Source organism: Oryx dammah, unplaced genomic scaffold (genome assembly GCF_014754425.2).
Source record: "Oryx dammah isolate SB20612 unplaced genomic scaffold, SCBI_Odam_1.1 HiC_scaffold_1, whole genome shotgun sequence".
NCBI classification, from domain to species: domain Eukaryota; kingdom Metazoa; phylum Chordata; class Mammalia; order Artiodactyla; family Bovidae; genus Oryx; species Oryx dammah.
In genome coordinates, this window is record NW_024070185.1 from 69,465,660 (window position 1) to 69,487,796 (window position 22,137).

A 22,137-nucleotide genomic window follows, 5' to 3' on the forward strand; every position below is an offset into this window, starting at 1 on the left:
ACACACACACACACAGACACACACACACACACAGAGACACACACACAGACACACAGACACAGACACACACACACACAGACACACACACACACACACAGACACACACACACACACAAAACTAGGGAAAATTCAGAAATGAGAAAATGCAAGGCTGGTACAATTTAAATATTAAAATTTATTAAATAATAGAAGTTAACTTTTGACAAGTTAGTGGTCCAGGGGATGCAAATGCATACTTTTTCATTATCTTAGAAAAAAAAAAAAAAGATATCCAAGAAAAAAAGAAATGAGTCTGCTTTTCCTACTAATACCTACCAAAGACAACTTATTTGATACCCATGTCCCCATTAATAAAACGAGTTTGTTTTCAGTCTTCAGTGAGCACAGTTTCAAATGTATTTGTGCCTGGGGGAGTTATAATTTCCCCTAAAGTTCAGGTTTGCTGCCCATTCTGTTAGGACAACTGGAAGCTCCTTACCTGATGGGAAGTTTAGAAGCCCGCTACCTTCTGAAAGAAAATCTATAGGAGCAGGCTGGGAAAGGGGTGGCAACCCCTCCAAGAGCCGAATGCAAGTTTTGTCTCTGTAGGGAATTCGCTGTGTACTGAAGACTAGAACTTCCGGGTTTCATTTTAACTTTAATTCTAAGCTCTTTAGCAGATATGGAGGAGTGGATAAATTCTTATGGGATATACACAAGACAAACACACAGACACATATATTTAGGCTGAGCTGAAAACAGGAGATAAGACGCACTTACAGTGAGGGAGGAGCTGCAGAGTGGTGGATACCTTCTAGAGAACAACTGTGGCTCTAGAAAAAAGCGCTGAGTCCCAGGGAGTGTAGCCCTGGAAGGGGACGCTCCGCGCAGACTAACCCCCACAGGAGCATGTGTCTCGCACAAGTCTTCTTTGCTCCCCGATCCTCCTCTTCCAGGCTCTTCATCCCTCTCCCCTGGTTCATCTCATTTTCTCCTTCTTTCCCCGCCTGTTGCCTTTAATCGAGGGGTCGAGACCCTCTACCACAACCCCATCATCTCGCCATCCTCCGGGGCTGCCGCACGCAAATGAAAGAGCCTCGCAGCCCCTGGGTTTGAGGCCTGAAAAGTCTCCTGCCTCAGTGCTACTCTGACCCCCGAAACTGTCAGCCACCCTCGGCTTTTCCTCTTCCCCGGTGTCGCTGGGTGGGCGGCTGGCGGAGGCCAGGCTTTGTGTCTTTTGGGAGGAGATGGCTCCCAGGGCCTTCAGCTGGATGGCTGCTCGGGGGGCAATTCGCAGTCCCAGGCACCGCTCGGGAGAGAAGTGCCATCGGGTCGCCCGCTTCCTCCTCAGCGGCGGTCCCTCATCCCAGCCGCGACCGGACAGCGGGGAGGCGGGACTGAGCCTCTGGTCAGGGTGGCATATCCGAGATAAGACGCCTCACCAGGCCCTGACACCCTGCAGCGTGGCGGGCAGAGGGCTCTGCGGGCTGGCGCTCGGCCCACCTGCGCCGAAGCCCGAACTGGCCTGGGGGACTGGGGGCGCGGGACCCGGGGGTGCGCCCGCGTAGCCGCCGCCATAGCCAGCACAGTAGGGAGCGCCCGCGTAGTGGCCGTAGCAGGAATAGGGCGCCGCTGCCGCCCCGTAGGGGCCGGGGAAAGCGGGAGCGCTGGGTCCCAGGCAGGGCTTGCCATCGCGCACCAGCACGGGCACCGCCACCCGGCGCGGCGCTAGGGGGTGGCCAGCCAGTTCCAGGGACTTGTCCTGGCGCTGTCTCTTGCACTTGTAACGTCGGTTCTGGAACCAGATCTTGACCTGCGTCGACGTGAGCTGCAGCGCCCTGGCCAGATGCTCGCGTTCCGGGGCTGACAGGTACCGTTGCTGCTTGAAACGCCGCTCCAGCGCCAGCACCTGCGCCTGCGAGAAGAGCACGCGCGGCTTCCGCCGGGGCCGTGCAGTGGGATGCTCCGCGCCGTCCCCACGCGCGCCGCCGCCGCTGTCCCCTTCGCAGCGCTCAGGCACCCGGGCCCCGCCGTCGGGGAACGAGGCTCCGCAGAGGACGGACTCTAAAAGCACAGGAAGGAACACCGTCAGCGTCAGCCTAAGGCTCACTGGAGCGATTTTTCCAAGGGACGATCTCCTCCCTGGTAGCCTTCACCTTGCGCACCGGTCTCTTCCTTCTGCTCACCCCCTCACCCCGTCCCACGTCGCTCTAAATGTTCCTTTCCCCCACGTTGTCTCTTTTGTACCTGTGGTGACGATTGGTGTGATCCCATGGACTGTAGCCCATCAGGCTCCTCTGTCCATGGGATTTCTCCGGGCAAGAATAGTGGAGTGGATTGACATTTCCTTCTCCAGGAGATCTTCTGGATCCAGGGGTTGAATTCAGGTCTCCTGCATTGCAGGCGGATTCTTTACCGACAGAGCCACCAGGGAAGCGTAATGTAAGTTGTGACTCTGTGTTTCTCAGTTTACAGCCGATTCCCCAAAGGTAGACTCTTGATCAAGACTCTAAGCTTCATTCTCTTCTTAGAATGTCTGTATCTGAGCTGTTCACTTTGACTGCAATTCTCAAGTGTGGGTAAGTTTGGGGAAACATTTGCTGCCAGTCTATTAGATAGAGATTAACTTTAGATTGCTCATAGTGGAGAGAGAGAGAGAGCCTGGTTATCCATTGTGGCCTCTGCTTCTAGCGCAAGTGCTACCCACTTTTACTGGCATCTTCGCTTCTTTTGTCATCAAGGGACCCATCCCATGTTTCTCGAGCACGATGCTTTGTAATCCAAATTAACAAAACAAAATAATTTTTGGCTCCTGATTCTTGGCTCGGAAACTAAGGTTCTCTTTGCAGATATATAAATTTGGATCCACATTTTGCGTTTTTTTTTTTTTTAAGTGGGCTTTTTCCTCTTTGGGACCTCCCTGGCAAGCAGGTGGCATTGGCTCCTCCCTGACTTCCTGTTTGGAAGAGGCAGAGCTCCCTGAATATCACCCCAGGGCAGCTGTGCCTAGCCCGCCAAAATGCAAGCTTCCTTTCCTTTTAATCGTACATCTCTCCTATTTTGGCAAAACTCTGTTTTTACCCAAGGATAAGAAGAGAGGCTTCCCAGGTGGCTCAGTGGTTAAAAATCTGCCTACGTTGCAATGTAGGAGACTTGGTTTCTATCCCTGGGTCAGGAAGATTCCCCTGGAGAAGAAAATGGGAACCCACTCCAGTATTCTTGCCTGGAGAATCCCATGGACAGAGGCGCCTGGAAGCTGACAGTCCATGGGGTTGAAAAGAGTCAAACATAACTGAGTGACAGAGCAAGAACAAGCAGGGAGGCAGTGCTAAGTTTTCGTGAAAGTCATGAGAGGAGAAACCCGGGATGTGGAGTGATGCATGTGCGTGGGGAGGCCGAGCAGGATGCTCCTAATTAGAGCCAGTGCCATTGAACCGACTCAAGTCCACAGCCAGCTGGCACAGTCTCCTGCGGGATGGAACTGTTTGGCATTTCAGATTGAGGAAACAAGACCTTCCTTCAGCAAAGCCTGTGTTCAGACAAACTGAGAACATCTCTCCCCGCAAAGAGGAAAAATATTGACAAGGATTTGTTTTCTTAGCAAATCAAAATGTAACTACTGGCTTTCAGTGACTCTGTGGAGCCAGCAGGACCCCATTTGGGAGTTGCTGACCACTCAGGCCGAGGGGCTTCAGGCCACCTCAATCCCTCCTGGTCACAGTTTGGAGTCCCTGTCACCCTGTGTCCCTGGAAGCAAGGTGGGGATGGAGGAGGAGCACAGAGTCCCCCAGCAGTGTCTCTTCCACGTGTGATCAGTGGCTGCCATGGCCCCTGGGCTTAGATCCCGGAGCTGGGCTGGGCCCCTTCTCATTGTCACTGCCCCAGGTGCGGCAGCAGAGGAGGAGTGCGCTGCAGTGTCTTCAGCTGTGAGGTGACAGCAAGAGTCAGAGGAGTGTGACCCTTCTTCAGCAAAGCCGAAATGAAAGGTCATTTGGCTGAGCAGCACTGGGGCAGTTGAGGGCTTAAAGTCTGCTGCAGAATATTCACAGGTTTCTTTAAGAACACAACAAAGTGTACTTTTCTCCAGGCTCCTGGCTGTTGTGTTGTCTGACTCTTTTCGACCCCATGGACTGCAGCACTCCAGGCTTCTCTGTCCTTCAGTATCTCTCAAAGTTTGCTCAAACTCCACTGAGCACATGATGCCATCCAACCGTCTCATCATCTGTCATCCCTTTCTCCACCTGCCCTCAATCTTTCCCAGCATCAGGGTGTTTTCCAATGAGTTGACTGTTCACATCAGGTGGCCAGAGTGTTGGGGTTTCAGCTTCAGCATCCATCCTTCCAATGAATATCCAGGGTTGATTTCCTTTAGGATTGACTGGTTTGATCTCCTTGCAGTCCAAGGGACTCTTGAGTCTTCTAACTTCAAACCAGCATCTTTATTTTCTTCATGTGGTTAGTTTGAGGCTCAAATAGAGTCGCTGTGACATAGGAGACCTGACCTGGGAGGATCATCCTGAAGCCCCCAGACCTGCATGAAGGCTGAGAACTGAGACAGAGTTTGGCAAGAGGAAGAGTGGCTTTTTCATCCCTGAGACTGTTGAGTCTCCCCTGCCAAAACTTCCCGGATGGCAAGAGCCAACCCATCACAAGCCCTGTCCAAATCTTCCCTTCCTGAAGCTGGATGCAGATTCCCTGGGTCTGTCTGCCAATGCATAGGTTGTGCCTTTGGAGACCAGATGCTGAGACTCTGATGGAATCATCTGTCTCCCAGACCAGCTAAAGGTCAAGCTGCCCTTACTGAGTTGCAGTCAGAGGAACTACTGGGTTGGCCACTCAGCAAGCCCCAAGAAAAGACTGGGCTGGCACTGATCCCAGAGCCTAACAGAGTTTCCTCTCCCAAAGCACCCCGCTGCTTTGATGGCTACACTTTTGGCAGATGGTCTAGGGTAGAGAGAGACTAGGAGATGGCAGGAAAAGCTGGTGGTGATGAAGCATGGCTAAGATACTGCAGATAAGATACTAAGATACTAAGAAAGAAGCTATGCTCTGTGATGACCTAGAAGGGTAGGATGGGAGGGAGGTTCAAGAGAGAGGGGATATATGTATACTTATGACAGATTAACTGTTGTTGTATGGCAGAAATCAACACAACATTGTAAAGTAATAATCCTCTAATTAAAAATAAATTTTATAAAAGGAAGAGAAACTGGAATTTCTGGGAACTGCCTCAGTGAGTAGGGGGGAATGTGTTTCTGGCAATCATGTAGGATGGGCTGTGGAAATCGTGAGCCGCCGAGATTCAGGACCTTATTCGTTAAGACGTCTGGAGGGGATGGTAGAGGGGGCTGAGAGCCCAGTCCTTCTGACTCTTCGAGTGAAGAAAAATGGGGCTAGCCCTAGGGGCTGGGAAGACCGGGAGATGACTGTCACCCACAAACGCCAATTGGTAATGATCTAACCCCACTCCTTGGTCTCCCTGTAAGATCCAAGACCCCAGCTCGTACTCACCTGGCTCACCCACCGGTTTAGCGTCCATCTCTGTGACTAACTCACAGGGATCCCCGGAAGGCTCCGACCCTTCCTGCCTTCTGTCTTCGCTGCCTGCGCTCCGGATGCTGGGGACCTCGGACCCTCGCTGTTCTGGGATCCGTCGCAGGTACTGAAAGTTTTCCGGGCTCCTCGGTGTTCTCTGGAGTTGCAAGGCATCCGGGCTGAGATGCTCACGCTCCAGGCTCAGGATGTCATTGACCGAAAAGGGAGTGGAGGTGACGGGGTTCAGTAACATCCCAAAGGCGGAGGGCCCGGGGCTGGGGCGTCCCTGGTCTCCACAGAGCGGAGCGCCCAGAGCTTTCCGTTTTGTCGCTGCAGACCCCGCAGACCCAAGATCTGCGACAGACGCCCAGCGTCCCGGATTGCGCCTTCCCTCTGGACCATCCCTGCCAGACGATTGACCCGGAGAAGTGAGTGACAAAACCTCGGAACCCCATTGGTTCCTGCAGAATCCACGTGTTAACTTAGCATCTTCCCCGCCCGCCAACCGCCCCCCCCCCCCCGCCGCAGTCCTTTCTTCTCTGCCCTCATAATTTCTCACCAACCTCCAGCCACTTTCCGGAAGGTTTGGGTTCTCAAAAGCAAGGAAAAAGGGAAAGAGAGTGCGCGCGACTCGCGTGTAACGTGATTACATTACAAACCAGAGCTTCCGAAGTCAACCATGGGTCCCTCGGGACTCTCCTAGAAAGTGTGCGGAGATGGAGGTGGAACCCTTGCTCTGCAACCCGAGTCGGTCCCTCGAGACCTGGCTGGAAAACTCTAGAGAGAGACCTCTGGGCGAGCGCAGGATTGGAGCCGAACGCGGAAGTCTTGGTGCGCGCACCGTCGGAGCCAAAAGGCTGGGAGCTCCTTCCAGGGAGCAGATGCTGGACCCTGGAGGAGTGAGTCTTGACCCTCCACGGCCAAGACTGATGTGGAACTGTCTCATTTATAGCCGAGTCGGGTGCGGGAAACAGAGATCTGCCACTTCCCAGGAGGGACCTCTCATCCCTGGAGCTAAGAAAGGCTTTAGGAGCTATGCCGAGGGAGACTCTGGCCTCTGCCGGCACGCGAGTGGGTGGAGAGGAGGAAACGAATAGCCCTCGCCCGGGTGTAGGTGCCAGACGGGCTCACTTTACCTTTCAGGACTCTAAGTTCCGTCTTTTCCTCCCCTAATTTATCCTCCCTAAAGTTGTCTCGAGTGTGTGAGCATGCCTGTCGGAACGCGGCGCCCCATGAAAGGATGGGAAGTTTTGACTAGCATCAGATCTTCAGAAAAGCTCCTTGGACACAGCCAGAGCGAATAAAGGGAGCCTGTGTGTACAGTGAAGGAAATGGCAACGAACTCCAGTATTCTTGCCTTGGTAATCCTACGGACAGAGGAGCCTGGTGGGCTACAGTCCATGGGGTCGCAAAGAGTCGAACATGCCTGAGGGGCTAAGCGCGCATGTTGGTGTGTACAGTCGTTATGAACAGGCAGGTGGAGTCCACAGATCCGGACTCGCTCTGGAATGTATCAACTGTAGGCTTTGGGCAAAGTATTTACTCTTCCAATCTCAGGTGTAATGAAGAAAAAAAAAAGGAGATAAGAATAAGCATAACAGGATGACTGTGAGAATTAAATGAGATTATGTGTGTGTATGAAACTGTAAGGATTATGACTACTTATACTACATGGTTCAGTCAAACATAATTCGAGGTCAACACAGAATCTAAGAAATTAAAAAAAAATAAATCCAAATGAGACCTCATTAGAGTTCTTTTTGGAAATTCAGATAAAATGTTTCTTAAACCTTCTTTGGAGAGCTGGATATTTTAAGAACTGACTGGGCATGATCATTTTCTGAAACCTGGATAAACTGTGTACATCTCCCCAGTCTAGTGGGCACAAAATTTCTTGCAAAAATTAATGCAAATTTGATGGTTCTGCCAAGAAATTATTTCTATATACTGTATCATTTGATCTTTACAGCAAAGACATACCCAAGTGTTTTCAATTTCTCTTTTCTTATTGAGGAATTGAAATCAGAGAAGCTAAGCAACTCAGGAGGTGACCCAACTCCTCAATGGCAGGGTGAACCAGGACTCCTGTTTTGCCAAAACAAAATCCTCCCACCTCCCTGAGACATAGCTTTGCCCTCAGAGATGTCAAAATCTTTCAATGACCCATAAATTCATTTAAATGTTTTTATTTCATGATTATAATAGTCATGCACACTTTGAAAAAACTAAGGAAAAGTTGAAAAGAGCATAAGCTCCATATAGAGCTGATATTTTAGCTCTCTTAAGTATGCATTTCTGCATGTATGAGCTCATAAGGTAGATGCAAGCTTATATCTTTTAAATTTACCTTATGCTCATGTCTAGCTTCAATAGAGTTTTTACAGTTGTGTTTTTAAAGGGCAATGCAATAGTCCATGTTATGGCTGGCCACCTGACTTAAAGATCCAACTCATGTGGGCAGTTCATGGGGCCGCAAACAACCGCACACTCCTTAGCCGCTGAACAACAGTGAATGAACCGTAATAAACTTTATAATTTTAGATTATAGCGATTTATTTTTCTGTCGCTGCGAATAGTTCTTCAAAGAACATCGTTGTCAACATTTTGGATTATTTTCTAGGGAAAAACATTAGAATAAACAATGAATCAAGTAATACAATGCTCTGCTCCTAAAATACATTCCACGACTTCCTAGAAAAGCAATATTAAGGTATCCTCCTCCTTTCAGAGGTACAAGCGATAGGTAGGTGAATATTTACAACCACCTTCGGGGCACCCAAAAGATGGCGAATTTCTTTATAGAACTTTTCCATTCAGAGCACGTGGTGTGGGCGCTCCTCCTACTTCTTCCCACATCTGGCTCAGTCCTCGCCTTCCAAGCTCGGCTGGGAGTGGATCCTGTTTAAAAACTTTAAGCCACAAACCTGCCAAAGCGTTATTCTAGCGTGGAATTCTCTTGGCGGACTGCCGCGCTCAAGGAAGTCACAGAAGAAAGAACATCTTGAGAGAAAAATGGCATCAGCAGTCGTGAGTTAAAATCCTGCTATCAGGTCCCCAGTTTGCTGCGAGGGATCAATTGAAATCTGGGACATGGGAAGGATTCCCAACGCCTCCCAAGCGGTGCAAACACGAATTTTCGTTACCGAAAGGGCTCAGGCTGCCCCAGGCAAATCCGAAGTGCGGTGAGCCACCACGGCCGTGAGATCAGCGGGCGGAGAACCTGCATCTCAGTGTTCGGGGCTCGGCTCCCAGAGCCACCTCTGCGGTTTCCGATCACCGGTTCCCGGGACATAGCGGCAAACCTGCCGAGCCTACCCGACCCCTACCCTTTCCTCTGGATTCAGCGCCAGGGCTCACAGAGCCGCGCACAGAAGAGTACAACAGACTCGCCGATCTCGTTCCTTCCCGGTCTATCTGTTGCCGCCACGTTAGAAGCAGCCGGCGGCCGGAGGAGCGCTCGAGCACCGGCTGTCTGCAGGAGCGCGGGCGTCCGGGAGGGGAGCGGAGTGACCAGACCCGGCGTGGGCAGAAAAGCCTGGAGTCCTGGCTCTTAAGCGCAGCCTGGTACTCAGGGCAGCCTAGATTAGGAGGTGCAGTGTGTGTGTGTGTGTGCAGTGTGTGTGTGTGTGTGTGTGTGTGTGTGTGTGTGTGTCCCTTGGGCCCGAGTGGAGCAGTCACCACTCGGTGACTGAGCGGACTGTGCTGGTCGGCGGGGAGGAGCGGATCTGCCTTCCTTCTCTCGACGCACACAATAAAACGCTCAAACAATACTAGCTCCTCCGGCGTGTTTTGAGTGCCTACCTTGCGCCAGTTACGCCCAAGCTCTGAACATACTGAGGAAATGAGGGGTTTTCGCTGTTTAATTTTATCCTATTCTGGCAAGGGAGCATGTCTGCATGCTCAGTCATGTAAGACTCTGCGATCCCAAGGACCGTAGCCTGCCTGGCTGCTCTGTCCGTGGGATTTCCCAGGCAAGAATACTGGAGCAGGCCGTCATTCCCTCCTTCAGTGGATCTTCCCGACACAGGGGTCGATCCCGCCTTTCCTGCACTGGCAGGCGGATTCTTTACCACTGAGCCACCTGCGAAGTCCCCTTCAAGGGCGACAAACTCCTGCATCATTCCCACGAAGTGTGATACCTGGCACAGTCATATGGAATTCACACACAGTATTTATTGAAATTTTCCCCATTGGTGGTTAACAAAAGTTCTTTTGTCCCCCTATTTCAGACTTTCCCAAAATGAGGAGATTCCATCTTTAAAATTCGATATACAACAGGCGACTTTCCAGCCTGGCACTGAGGCCCATGGGCTTCCAGGAAATCAACTGTCTGCAAGGTCTTTGATGGGAGTCCCCATGGGACTGGCCTGGGTCCCTGGTTCTGTGGTCTCAGCTGTATTCCCAGGCCAGTCACCAGCACAGTAGCTCTCCAATCAACATTTGTTCCATAAAGGAACTTACCTTGTTTACCTGGGAATAGTCCCTTGCATACCCTGAGGGCTGATTCAATGGTGTCTCTGGACTGCAGGAAGTGGGGAGACTGACCGCTGCCCCTTCCAGTGGCCCTTTCTGCTTTGCCATGTTTTTTGTGGGGTTCTTTAGCCCACAGTCTTAGAAATTTTATTTAAATGATTTATATTCTAAATTAATCCTAGAAAATATAAACTCAACAGTAAATAGACTTTGCTGCAAATTGAGGTTTTCTTTGGGGGGGGGATGTTGTGGTGGTACTGATGACTTTATTTATCTGAGGTTTTGTTGATGTATAATGTTATGTAAGTTTCAAGTATACAACACAGTGTTTTTTAAATTTTTAAAAGTTATATTCTATTTATAGTTATTATAGAATATTGGCTATTTCGAAATATTATCCTGGTGGCTCAGACAGTAAAGAACCTATCTGCAATGCCGGACACCTGGGTTCCGCCCCTGGGTTGGGAAAATCCCCTGCAGGAGGGACTAGCAGCCCACTCCAGTATTCTTGCCTAGCGAATCCCATGGACAGAGGAGCCTGGCGGATTACAGTCCATGGGGTTGCAAAGACTCAGTCACACGACTGAGTGACTTAGCACAGCATAAAAATATTATAATAGCTTACTTTTGAATATTGAAATGTTAACATAATTCTTAAAAAATATTTTATGTGGACCATTTTTGAAGGCTTTATTGAATGTGTTACAATATTGCTTCTGTTTTTTGGCCCCAAGGCATGTGGGATCTTAGCTTCTGACCAGGAATTGAACCCACATCCCCTGCACTGGAAGGTGAATTCTTAACCACTGAACAGGCAGGGAAATCTCGAAACATTAATGTAATTCTACAAGTTAAAATTGTGCAAAAAGAAGTGGCCACATACCTTTATCCTTTCTATTTCCATTCTCTATCTTTCCTGGTTCCTATATACTCCCAATCTCATTGGTTCCCTGCTCCCCTCTGTTTTGTGCAAATGAGCAGTTACATTTATATACTTTCTATTTCTCCTTCTTCCTGAGCTGACAAGGTAGCATTATATGGGGACTCTCTCTTGTTCCAAAGCAATGACATTAAGATTTTTGTGTTAGTCAGATCAATCCATGCTGCTGACTGGTACTTGTAGATAGCTCTGCTTCATAACACAGGGTGTCACAGCTACAACAACGATATCTATGATGTCTGTGCATTTTCTACCTACTTCTCCTTTGCTCCCCTGGAAAAGGAAATGGCAACACACTCCAGTATTCTTGCCTGGAGAACTCCATGGACAGAGGAGCCTGGTGTGCTACAGTCTGTGAGGTTGCAAAGAGTTGGACACGACTTAGTGACTAACATACTCCTTTGCTCAAAATAAGCTATTCCATGTCCACAGTATACTCAGAACATTGAGCATCTCCCACTATTCGTAATTGCATAGGTCTTTGTAGCCTCATTCTCACAGAATGCCTAATTGTAGTTTTAAAATAAATCCTTTCAAAACAAGTCAATGGGTTTTCTCTCTTTTTTTCTTCTTTTTAGCCTAATTGTCTCTGTTTTATAGATAAATAACACAGATGGTCCAAAATCAAACAGCTACCAGAAGAAAATTAGAATTCAGGTTTTCTCACTACAAATGCTGGTTTCCTTCCTGCCATATTCCAGTGTTACAAAGACATCAGCCTTCATCTCTGCTGCCCACTTTAATTTCCTCAAGGGAAGAAAGGAAGATTTGAAAAAGAAAAACTGCGAACAATTTGACAAAAAGAATTGGGCTCTTTTATGTACAGTTTTCTTTTTTATTTTAAATTCATATTTACATCTCAACTTATGGATTCTCAAAATAATTCTGTGACTTGTATAAAGCAGTTATTATTTCTAGTTTGCAAAGGAAGAAACCAAGACAGAGTACAATTCAAAAACCTGTTTTGAATCACCTATGTCTCCTCATTTTCAGGATGGCGCTCTTTCCTTTATAGCACAAAGACTAATATAATTGCTTAGTTATCATCTTTTCTTAGGTTTCTTCTTAGTTCTTTGTTCAGTACCCTTAGCACACTTGTTTCTAAGAAAAATGCACTACATATTTTTAAATTTCACTGAAACTACTACTCCAATATTTTCTGAATTATTCCAATCAATTCAGTAGAATTTTTTGAGTGCCCATTACATATTGGGAAGGTAAGCACATAATCTATCATTTAAAGCAGTATTTTTAAAAAGGAAGGATTCAGTAGATGGACTTCAGGCATAAACCACAGCTGTTCCAGGGACTTGACTCAGGGATCAAACCCGGGTCCCCCACATTGCAGGTGGATTCTTTTACTGCTGAGCCATCGGGGAAGCCCATATAGTACTTTGCAAATACTCAGGACACAGAGATAAATAGTACCTACTCCAAAATCCTCCAGGAGTATCCAGTCCAGTAAGAAATAAGACAGGTGAACTTTTATTGAAAATGTTACCAGCACATCTTTATTTGGTAGACTGGCATTAGTGTGTCTAATGTCACCTAACTGATGAAGGAAACATTTTTATTTATAATGATATTTTCATCATCAACATTTGTGATGTGGATCTGATTACCGTATTTAACAGAGTGGTTAATACTGATGCATGCTTTATTATACTACACAAAGCAGGCATACCTACAGTCACATGCCTAAGGCCCTCTCACTGGCACACAACTCTCCCTAGATTAAGAGCTGCTCCCAGTACCCATTCCAACTAATAGCTACTCTTTCACAAGTTGTTTTTTTCCATTTAACAATATATTGGTTCAAAAAGACCTATCTTATTCTTTTTTACAGTTGCCTAGTACTTCATTGTGTGAAGGTACAGCATTTATCCAACTACTCTCCATTGACTGAGTATTAATTAGGTTTTCCCAGTATTTTGCAAGTACAAACAATGTTGCACTGAGTGATATTGTTGCTGTGTGGTTTTGTACCATTGGAGATGTATCTTCAGAGCATATTCCTAGAAGTGGGATTGTGGGTCAAAAGCAAATGAATATATAATATACGTTCAATTGCCAGGCTCCCATCTGGAATGGTTGTATAGGCTTGCTTTCCACCAGCAATGTATGAAAGTGCCTGTCTCTCCTGTAGTATCCTGGTCCAAAGAATGTGTTATACCTTTTAATTTTCACCAATCTGATAAGTGAGAAGTGGTATATTGGTATTGTTCTAATTTGCATTTCTCTAATTATGAGTGAAATGGATCATCTTTTTATGGGATATATATATGTATGTGTGTATGTATGTACAAGTATAAAAATACACAAGTATATAAACAAATACACATTTATTTGTTTGTTGTTTATTTGACCCCTCAGGAGGCACGTGGGATCCTAGTTCCTTGACCTGGTGTGGAACCTGCACTCCCCAACTCCCAATCTTAACCACAGGCCCACCAGGGAAGTCCCAATACATTTAAGTTATATCTTCCATTTTCTATCCAATTTTAAGAGTTTCTATACATGTTAATGATTTGGGCCATCTGTGCTATTTGTTACAAATATTCTCTCCTCTTTGTCAGTTATCTTTAACTTCTTTTATAGTCCTTTTTGTCAGGTATTTTAAAATGTAGTTATGTGTATTAATCTTTTCTTTTTCAAAAATATTTGTTTATTTGGCTGTTCTTGGGTCTTACTTAGTTGCAGCTTGGGGGACCTTCGACCTTCCTTGTGACACTGGAGATCTTAGTTCCATTGCCAAGGATTGAACCTGGGGTCCCCTGCACTGGGAGCAGGAAGTCCTAGACACTGGACCACCAGAGAAGTCCCAATCTTTTTTTTTTATTGTCTCTAGATATGAGTTGCTATGAGAAAAGCTTCACCTACACCCAGGTTAATCACTCTGCTTTCTTCTAGTATTTGTATAATTCCAGTTGTTTATTTTTAAATGTACTTGGGATGCATTCCAGTGTATGGTGTGGGTTGAGGATCTAATATTTTTTCCAATCAACTGTTTTGGGACCATTTAAAGATTCATCTGCAGTGACTTTCAGAGGCACTCTCTGCTAACCTCTGAAAAATATGTGCAAAAATCGCAGGGTTAGGAGAGGAATATGAGTGGAGTGAAAAGTGGAATGGAGGAAGAGATTTATCAATTGTTTAAAAAACAAGTAGCTTTTCAACTTCTCTTGTCATCTCTCCACAACCTCCTCTTGGTGTCGGACCCCTGGGGCTGGACGCCCCCTCAATCCCCAAAGCCCGGAGACCAGGTGGGGAGCGTGGGGACCCTGAGCCTCCTCCCGCCCGCCTGCCTCAACTCGGGAGCAAAAATGACCGTTCCCTAGAGCCGGAGAGGGGGGTGGGGGCGGGGATGGGTACCCGCCGGGGCTACTCTGCGGGGCCATCCCGGTTCCAGGAGGCTTAGGTGAGGATTCGGGAGCCACAGGCAGGGGCCGGGCCTCGGTGATACTCTGAGCCTCTTATCTGCAGCCGCGCTTCCAGCTCCATTTCAATTAACATTCCAGCGCCCGGCCGCCCCGCAGCCTGATAGCGCCGACCACCACCACGCGGGAGTGAGTCCCCACCCCTGGAAAAATAAACTCGGCCCCAGCGGCTCTGTACGTGTGTGTCTGAAGGGGGGAAGGTGTTGCAGAGACTCAGGTCAAATAAACAGCTCTGCCCAGAGCGAGCCGTGCGGAAGCCGCGCGGTGGCGCCGCACGATGGCGAGTCTCAGCTGCGGTCCCGGTGGGCTCGGTCCGGGTACCATGAAGCCCGGTAGCCAAAAAGCCGCAGACTTGCCGCAGACGTGCGCGGTCCCTCCATACTGCCTAACTGCACGTGCTGTTTAGTAAACTGGCAGTCACCTGTCTTCCTGAGCCTCCCCACCCCCAAAGCTTGTGAAGTGAACCAGTGCATGCCTCGTCCCCAGGGCCCTAGAGAGAGGAGTTTCACACAGACAGCCTGACCTTCGGGGTCAGACAGATCCTTTCCAGGCCGTTTTTAGTATCTGGTGTCTTGCTCAGCTTGGGCATCCATGATCTCATTGATGTCCCTTTGAGATAAGTACCTCAGATCTCAGCATCTCATTCTCAGGGATGGGATGTTGAGGGGTAGAGTTCCACTAACTTGTTTATAGCCATTGGCTTTCTGAGAAGGCAATGACAGGCTAGCACACAGAACTTTGGAGTCTGACTCCAAGTTGCATCTTCCTTATGAGGTCAGGCACTGGCAAATTGCTATAAATGATATTCTACTATTATTATTGTTATTCCCCACAAATGTAAAAGATTTCAACACCTCAGGGCACACTGGTGGAATTCAGAGCTGCCTGTTAACTGAGTGTATGTATGTGGCATATCCAAAGTGACAAACATTCTAAATGGAATACTTCTACAAAAATTTCACCGTAACAAAACATCAGAAACTTCTTTATTCCTTTAACAATTGCATGTTGTTCAGTTATTTTTCAGAACTCACCATCCAGGAGCCTTCTATTGCCCTCTAGAGCCAGCCTGGGCTTCCAAACTCGCTCTTTTAATAAAAAAAAAAAGTATAATACAAATAAATGCCTTGGGTCTTGTGCGTTTGATTTTAAAAGACAATTTAAGCGCATCCTTTATGGAAACTAGAAACCTGCTAAGCTGTGTTGGGTGAAGATTAGACTAAAAGACAGTAATTGTGAAATAAAGTGTTAGTCACTGAGTTGTGTCTGACTCTTTGCAACCTCAAGGACTATAGCCCACCAGACTTCTCTCTCCATGGGGTTCTCCAGGCAAGAATACTGGAGTGGGTTGCATTTCTTTCCCCAGGGGATCTTCGTGGCCCAGGGATCAAACCTGCACCTCCTGCATTGCAGGCAGATTCTCTACCTTCTGACCTACCTGGGAAGCCCACTTTGCATATAAGGACTTTAATTTGTAATGTAGTCCTGAGTTTCCATGCTTGTTAATCCTGGATGGATGCTAAAGAAAATGGAAACTCTTCTGAGATCTCTCTCCCAGAAACTTATGGATATTTCCCTCAGAATCCAGGGAAAGGCACATGGGCCCCTGAGCTGGGGGAGGGTCCATGGCCGAGGGAGCTGCAGGAGCAGATCCATTACCCTCTCCCCAGTGGGCACTCTCCCTGTGTAAGTGGTAGCCGAGGGACAGCCTCCTGGACAAAGACGGAGCACACAGGCACAGACGACATGTTGATATTTGGTGCTTCCAAGATAAATTATACCGATAACCAAGTGCGTTTTCCCTTTCCATGTCTTCCCCAGACAGTCTGACGCTGAGTAGATGCATTAGAGAGCAGGATGGCTCATTTAAAAGCCAAACTAGGGAAGGTCTGGTGTTCTGAGAAGGTCCACTTTACACAGGAGAATATGCCCAGAAGGCTCTCACTCCACCAGAGCCCTTTGACCAGCTCTGTTTGGCAAGGCTCCTTCTGGCCCCTGCTATTGTTAGATTCCCTCCAGGGCCTGGATGTTGTAGGCCAGCAGTCCCCAACTTTTTTGGACCCAGGGATGGGTTTCGTGGAAGACAATTTTTCCAGGGACCAGAGTGGGTGGGATGGTTTCAGGATGATTCAAGTGCATTGCATTTACTGTGCACTTTATTTATTTTATGATTATTTCAGCTCCATTGCAGATGATCAGGCATTAGATTCTGGAGATTGGGGATCCCTGCAAACTGCCTTGTCTGCTTGGAACAGGGTTGGAGTGGGTCTGTAGCCACAGAGTCCTGGGCTTGTATAGGGTATAGTGGAGGATGGGTGGGAAACAGAGAAGCTGGTGATACATTTTTCCTTCTCAAGCCCTGGTAAATTGGAGAGACTGGAGAACAGGAAGTTATATTTTAAAAGGATATAAAATGTTTGACTCTGATCCATCAGGCAGACTGTTTGTACATCCAAACCTGCAATGTTTTACTTCACATTTCCTTTTGACCTCTCTGGGAATGTCTGAAAACAGAGACAGGAAGGGAGGTAGTAAAACTGTGCTTGTTGTAAGACATAGGCTAGACATTCGTCCAACCACATCAACGCAGAGAATGAAACTGCCAGTCCCAGGAATGATTGTTATGTGCTAATTCCAAGGAGGGTCCTTCTGTCAAAAGCTAATATTTGGCCACTAATTTACAAAACTCTAGGCATTATTTTTCAATTCATGGCAAATAGATGGGGAAACAAAGGAAACAGTGACAGACTTTATTTTTTTGGGCTCCAAAATCACTGCAGAGTGTGACTGCAGCCATGAAATTAAAAGATGCTTGCTTCTTGGAAGAAAAGCTATGACCCACGTAGACAGCATATTAAAAAGCAGAGACATTACTTTGCTAGCAAAGGTCCACCTAGTCAAAGCTATGGTTTTTCCAGTAGTCATGTATGGATGTGAGAGTTGGACTGTAAAGAAAGTTGAACACCGAAGAATTGATGCTTTTGAATTCTGGTGCAGGAGAAGACTCTTGAGAGTTCCTTGGACAGCTAGGAGATCCAACCAGCCCATCCTAAAGGAAATCAGTCCTGAATATTCATTGGAAGGACTGATGCTGAAGATGAAACTCCAATACTTTGGCCACCCGATGTGAAGTACTGACTCATTTGAAAAGACTCTGATGCTGGGAAAGATTGAAGGTGGGAGGAGAAGGGGATGACAGAGGATGAGATGGATGGATGGCATCACTGACTCAATGACATGAGTTTGAGTAATCTCTGGGGGTTGGTGATGGACAGGAAGCCCTGGTGTGCTGCAGTCCATGGGGTCAAAAAGAGTCAAACATGACTGAGCAACTGATCTGAACTGAATTGAGGCATTATTTTTATCAACAGCCTCCTTCTCCAAAGGATCTTCCCAACCCAGGGACTGAAGCCACATCTCTTACATCTCCTAAATTGGCAGGATGGTTCTTTGCCACTAGTGTCACCTGGGAAGCCCTTTCTTTGTTATTATTTATCTATTTTTTAAATATTCAAGAAAGCCATAATCCTGGATGAGATCACCAAAAGCATGAGTATAAACGAAGAAGAAAAGAAAGGCCAAAACCAAATTCTCATGCAGACCCAAAGCTAAGAGTTTCAGAAATTCCTTGGTGATCCAGCACCTAGGACATGGCTTTTTCGTGGCTATGGCCTGGGTTCACTCCCCAGTCTGGGAACTAAGATCTCAGGAACCAAGTTTCAGAACAGGAAATATTCACAAACCAACAGATCTGAATGCTGCAAAAAGAGTCAATGTCATTTTATGTGCTCGATTGTTCTATATTAAAATAAAAAAGAGACTTTACCACAAAATACATTTTGAGAACTTACTTGGGTTGGATACTGGATAGAAAAGAAGCCACCAAAGACATTTTGGAGGCTTCTTTGGTGGTCCAATGGTTAAGAATCTGCCTGTCAATGCAGGGGACACAGGTTCGATTTCTGGCCTGGAAGATCCTGCATGCCTCAGAGCAATTAAGCCCCTGTGCCACGACCAACAGGCCCATGCGCCTTAGAACCTGTCCTCCACTACAGGAGAAGCATCCACAATGGGAAACTTGCACATCACAACCAAGAGGAACCCCCACTCTCAGTAACTAAAGAAAGCTTGCATGCAGCAACAAAGACCCAGCACAGCAAAAAAAGGAATGAATGAATTAAAAAAAAAAAAAGATATCTGGGGGACAAAAGAAGGAATCTGAATTTGTTTTTTAAAAATCTTTTCCATAGTTTTACTGAGAAGTTGTAAATTTAGGGTATACAGCATAATGATTTGACTTACATATATTGTGAAATGATTACCATAGTAACCTAACATCTATCATCTCAAATAGACAGCCCTCAAAAGAAAAGAAAAAAAAGTTTTTTGCCTTGCGATAATAATGCTTATGATGGATTCACAACTTTCAAATACAGCATACAGCAGTGTTAACTGTTGTCATAATTTTTGCCAGTGTGTACATCACATCCCTACTACCTACATATCTTATAACTAGAAGTCCTGTGGCTCAGACAGTAAAGCATCTGCCTGCAATGTGGAAGACTGGGTTCAGTCCCTGAGTCGGAAAGATCCTCTGGAGGAGGGCATGGCGACCCACTCCATTCATGTCTGGAGAATCCTATGGACAGAGGAGCCTGGCGGGCTACAGTCCGTGGGGTGGCAAAAAGTCGGACACAATTGAGCAACTAAGAACACACAGCGCACCTTTTGACTGCCTTCATCCAATCCCCACCTTGACCTCTGGTAACAACAAATCTGATCTTTTTCTATGAGCTTATTTTGTTTTTGTTTTAGATCCCACGTATAGGTAAGATCTCAGTATTTGTTTCTGACTTATTTCATTTAATATAATACCCTTTATGTCCATCCATGTTGTCTCAAATGGTAGGATTTCCATCTGTTCATGGCCAAGTAATATTCCATTGTATATACATACCACATCTTTATCCGTTCATCTGTCTATGGACATTTAGGTTACTTCTTTTTCTTAACTATTGTGAATAATGCTGCTATGGACATAGGGGTGCAGATATCTCTTCAGCATGGTGTTTTTGCTTCCTTCAGATACATTCTCAGAAGTAGAATTTCTAGATCATATGGTGGTTCCCTTTTGTAATTTTTGGAAGATCTTCCATTTTGTTTTCCATAGTGGCTGCACCAATGTACATTCCCACCAACAGTGCACAGGGGTCCCTCTTCGCTACACCCTCACCAGCATTTGTTATCTCTTTTTCATGATGGCCGTTCTAACAGGTGTGATGTGATATCTCATTGTGTGATTTTTTCTTTTCCATTGTGGTTCATTTTAGGAAATAAAATACAGTTCCCTGTGCTATGCAACAGAATCTTATTGTTTATCCATTTTATGTATAACAGTTTGGATCTGCTAGTCCCGAACTTCCGATCCTTCCCTCCCTCTTCCTCTGGGCAACCACAACTCTGTTCTCTATGACCGTGAGTCTGTTTCTGCTTCATAGATAAGTTCATTTGTGTCTTATTTTAGATTCCACCCGTAAGTGGTATCATATAGTGTTTGTCTTCCTCAGATATTTGAATCTGAATAGGTATTAGATGATATAATAGAATGAATATTAATTTTCCTGGATGTGATCATAGTAGAATGGTTTTGTCTGAAGTGTGTGGGATGAAGAGTCATGATACATGAATTTTCAAATTTTCGAAATGTTTAGTAAAATATGTATGGAGAGAGAACAAATGTGGCAAAATGGTAATAGTTGGTGAATAGAAGGATTTGGGATTATTTATTGTACTAATCTTTCAATGTTTCTGTAAGTTTGAAAATTTTCAAAATAAAGAAGTCAGAGAATAAAAGATTGGAGGAAGAGGAGGAAAGAGGAAGGAGCAGAAAAGTCAGAGGGTGAGAACTGGAAACCAAGTGAAGGAAGGAGACAGGAGGTAAGGAGACAGGAGGTAAGGAGACAGGAACACAAATGATGTAAAGCGTTCTTGGGACGTCAAGTAGGATGATGGAAATGATGGATGGAGGTAAAAACATTATCAGTGGTGACCTTGGCAAGGCCATTGGGTAGAGTGAAGGGATGACAACCAGCTTGCTGGCTCAGCCCAAAGAATGGGCCCGCTGACTCTGAAACTGGGTTTTCAGAAGCCAGGACTGTGTGTGTGTGTCTGTGTGTGTCTGCGTGTTTATGGTTCTGGGAACAGAAGTGGTGAGTGAACTGGGCAGCTGCACTCAGGGTAGCAGGGGTCTCTGGAGATGGCCAGGGATGGGGAGGGTCCCCAAGCTCTTACTTTTAAAAACTTTTTTATTGGAGCATAGTTGATTTACAATGTTGTTAATTCCTGTTGTACAACAAAGTGATTAGGTTATACATACATATACATTCTTTTTAAAATATTCTTTTCCATTATGGTTTATCATAGGAGATATATATATATATATATATATACACACATATATATATATATTACAGTTGTGTTAGCTTCTGCTGTATGACAATGTAAATCAGCTATGTGCAATGCTCACTCACTCAAACACGTGCGACTTGTTGTGACCCTTTGGACTGCCTCCTGCCAGGCTGCTCTGTTCATGAGATTTCCCAGGCAAGAATTGCCATAGAGTTTGCCTGAAAGCTCTTTTTTCTTCTTCTCTGTTAGAGATCACACAAGATAGCCTAGTGGTAAAGAATCCACCTGCTAATGCAGGAGATTCAAGAGACATGGATTCAATCCCTGGGTCGGGAAGATTCCCTGGAGTAGGAAATGGCAGCCCACTCCAGTATTCTTGTCTGGAAAATCCCATTGGACAGAGAATCTTGGTGGGCTACAGTCTATGCGGTTGCAGAGTCAGACATAACTGATAGACTAAACAATAACAAAGTTCCAGAGGGCCCAGGTAGACCACTTACATCTCAAAGGCAGAAGAGAAATATCAATTCCTCCTAGGGAGCTAGTTTCACCAATAACAAAAGGTTCACTTTGATAAAATAGCAGAACTGTTAAAGGCCATTGTTCTCCAGATCTCTCAGCAGCCCCAGTTCCACAGAGACCACCACCATAGGATGACTCGACCCTCCCTGAAACTTTTCTATTTCCTGACTTCTTGGCGCTCACAGGAGTTTCCTAGGTCTCCTGTCTGCTCCATCAGTTGTTGGGCTGCACCTCACTGGCCTGCAGGGGTTAGCTTGCACAGCTTAGGAATGAAGAAAAAGCCAGGAGTTAGCAACAGAGACCTTTTAATCGGGAAGGGTTAATGTTGAATTCTCGCTGGATCTGCCCTGTGACTTGAACCCTCATCTGGGCACTTTTGTAAGCACACATAATGGCCTGCCTCAGGGAGATAACCTGAGCCATCCACTCACTGAAGGACTGTAAGGAAATGAAACCAACACATTCTCCTGCCTCAGGGAGAAGTAGATGTTTTTCTGGAACTCTCTTGCTTTTTCCATGATCCAATGGATGCTGGCAATTTGATCTTTGGTTCCTCTGCCTTTTCTAAATACAGCTTGAACATCTGGAAGTTCATGGTTCACGCACTGTTGAAGCCTGGCTTGGAGAATTTTGAGCATTACCTTGCTAGCACGTGAGGAAAGTGCAATTGCGCAGTAGTTTGAAGATTCTTTGGCATTGCTTTTCTTTGGGACTGGAATGAAAACTGACCTTTTCCAGTCTTGTGGCCACTGCTGAGTTTTCCACATTTGCTGGCATATTGAGTGCAGCACTTTCACAGCATCATCTTTTAGGATTTGAAATAGCTCAACTGGAATTCTATCA

At 46.3% G+C, this 22,137-nt stretch overlaps 1 protein-coding gene across 1 annotated transcript; it reads right to left on the reverse strand.

The window, feature by feature from the left end:
- Positions 1-1,417: 1,417 nt before the first annotated feature.
- On the reverse strand, positions 1,418-5,767 carry NKX2-6 (NK2 homeobox 6). The gene is made up of 2 exons (XM_040243158.1): positions 5,491-5,767; positions 1,418-2,043 (listed from the first exon to the last, which is right to left on the reverse strand). The coding sequence occupies exons 1-2, from the start codon at positions 5,765-5,767 to the stop codon at positions 1,418-1,420; spliced, it is 903 nt and encodes a 300-aa protein (XP_040099092.1).
- Positions 5,768-22,137: the final 16,370 nt, after the last annotated feature.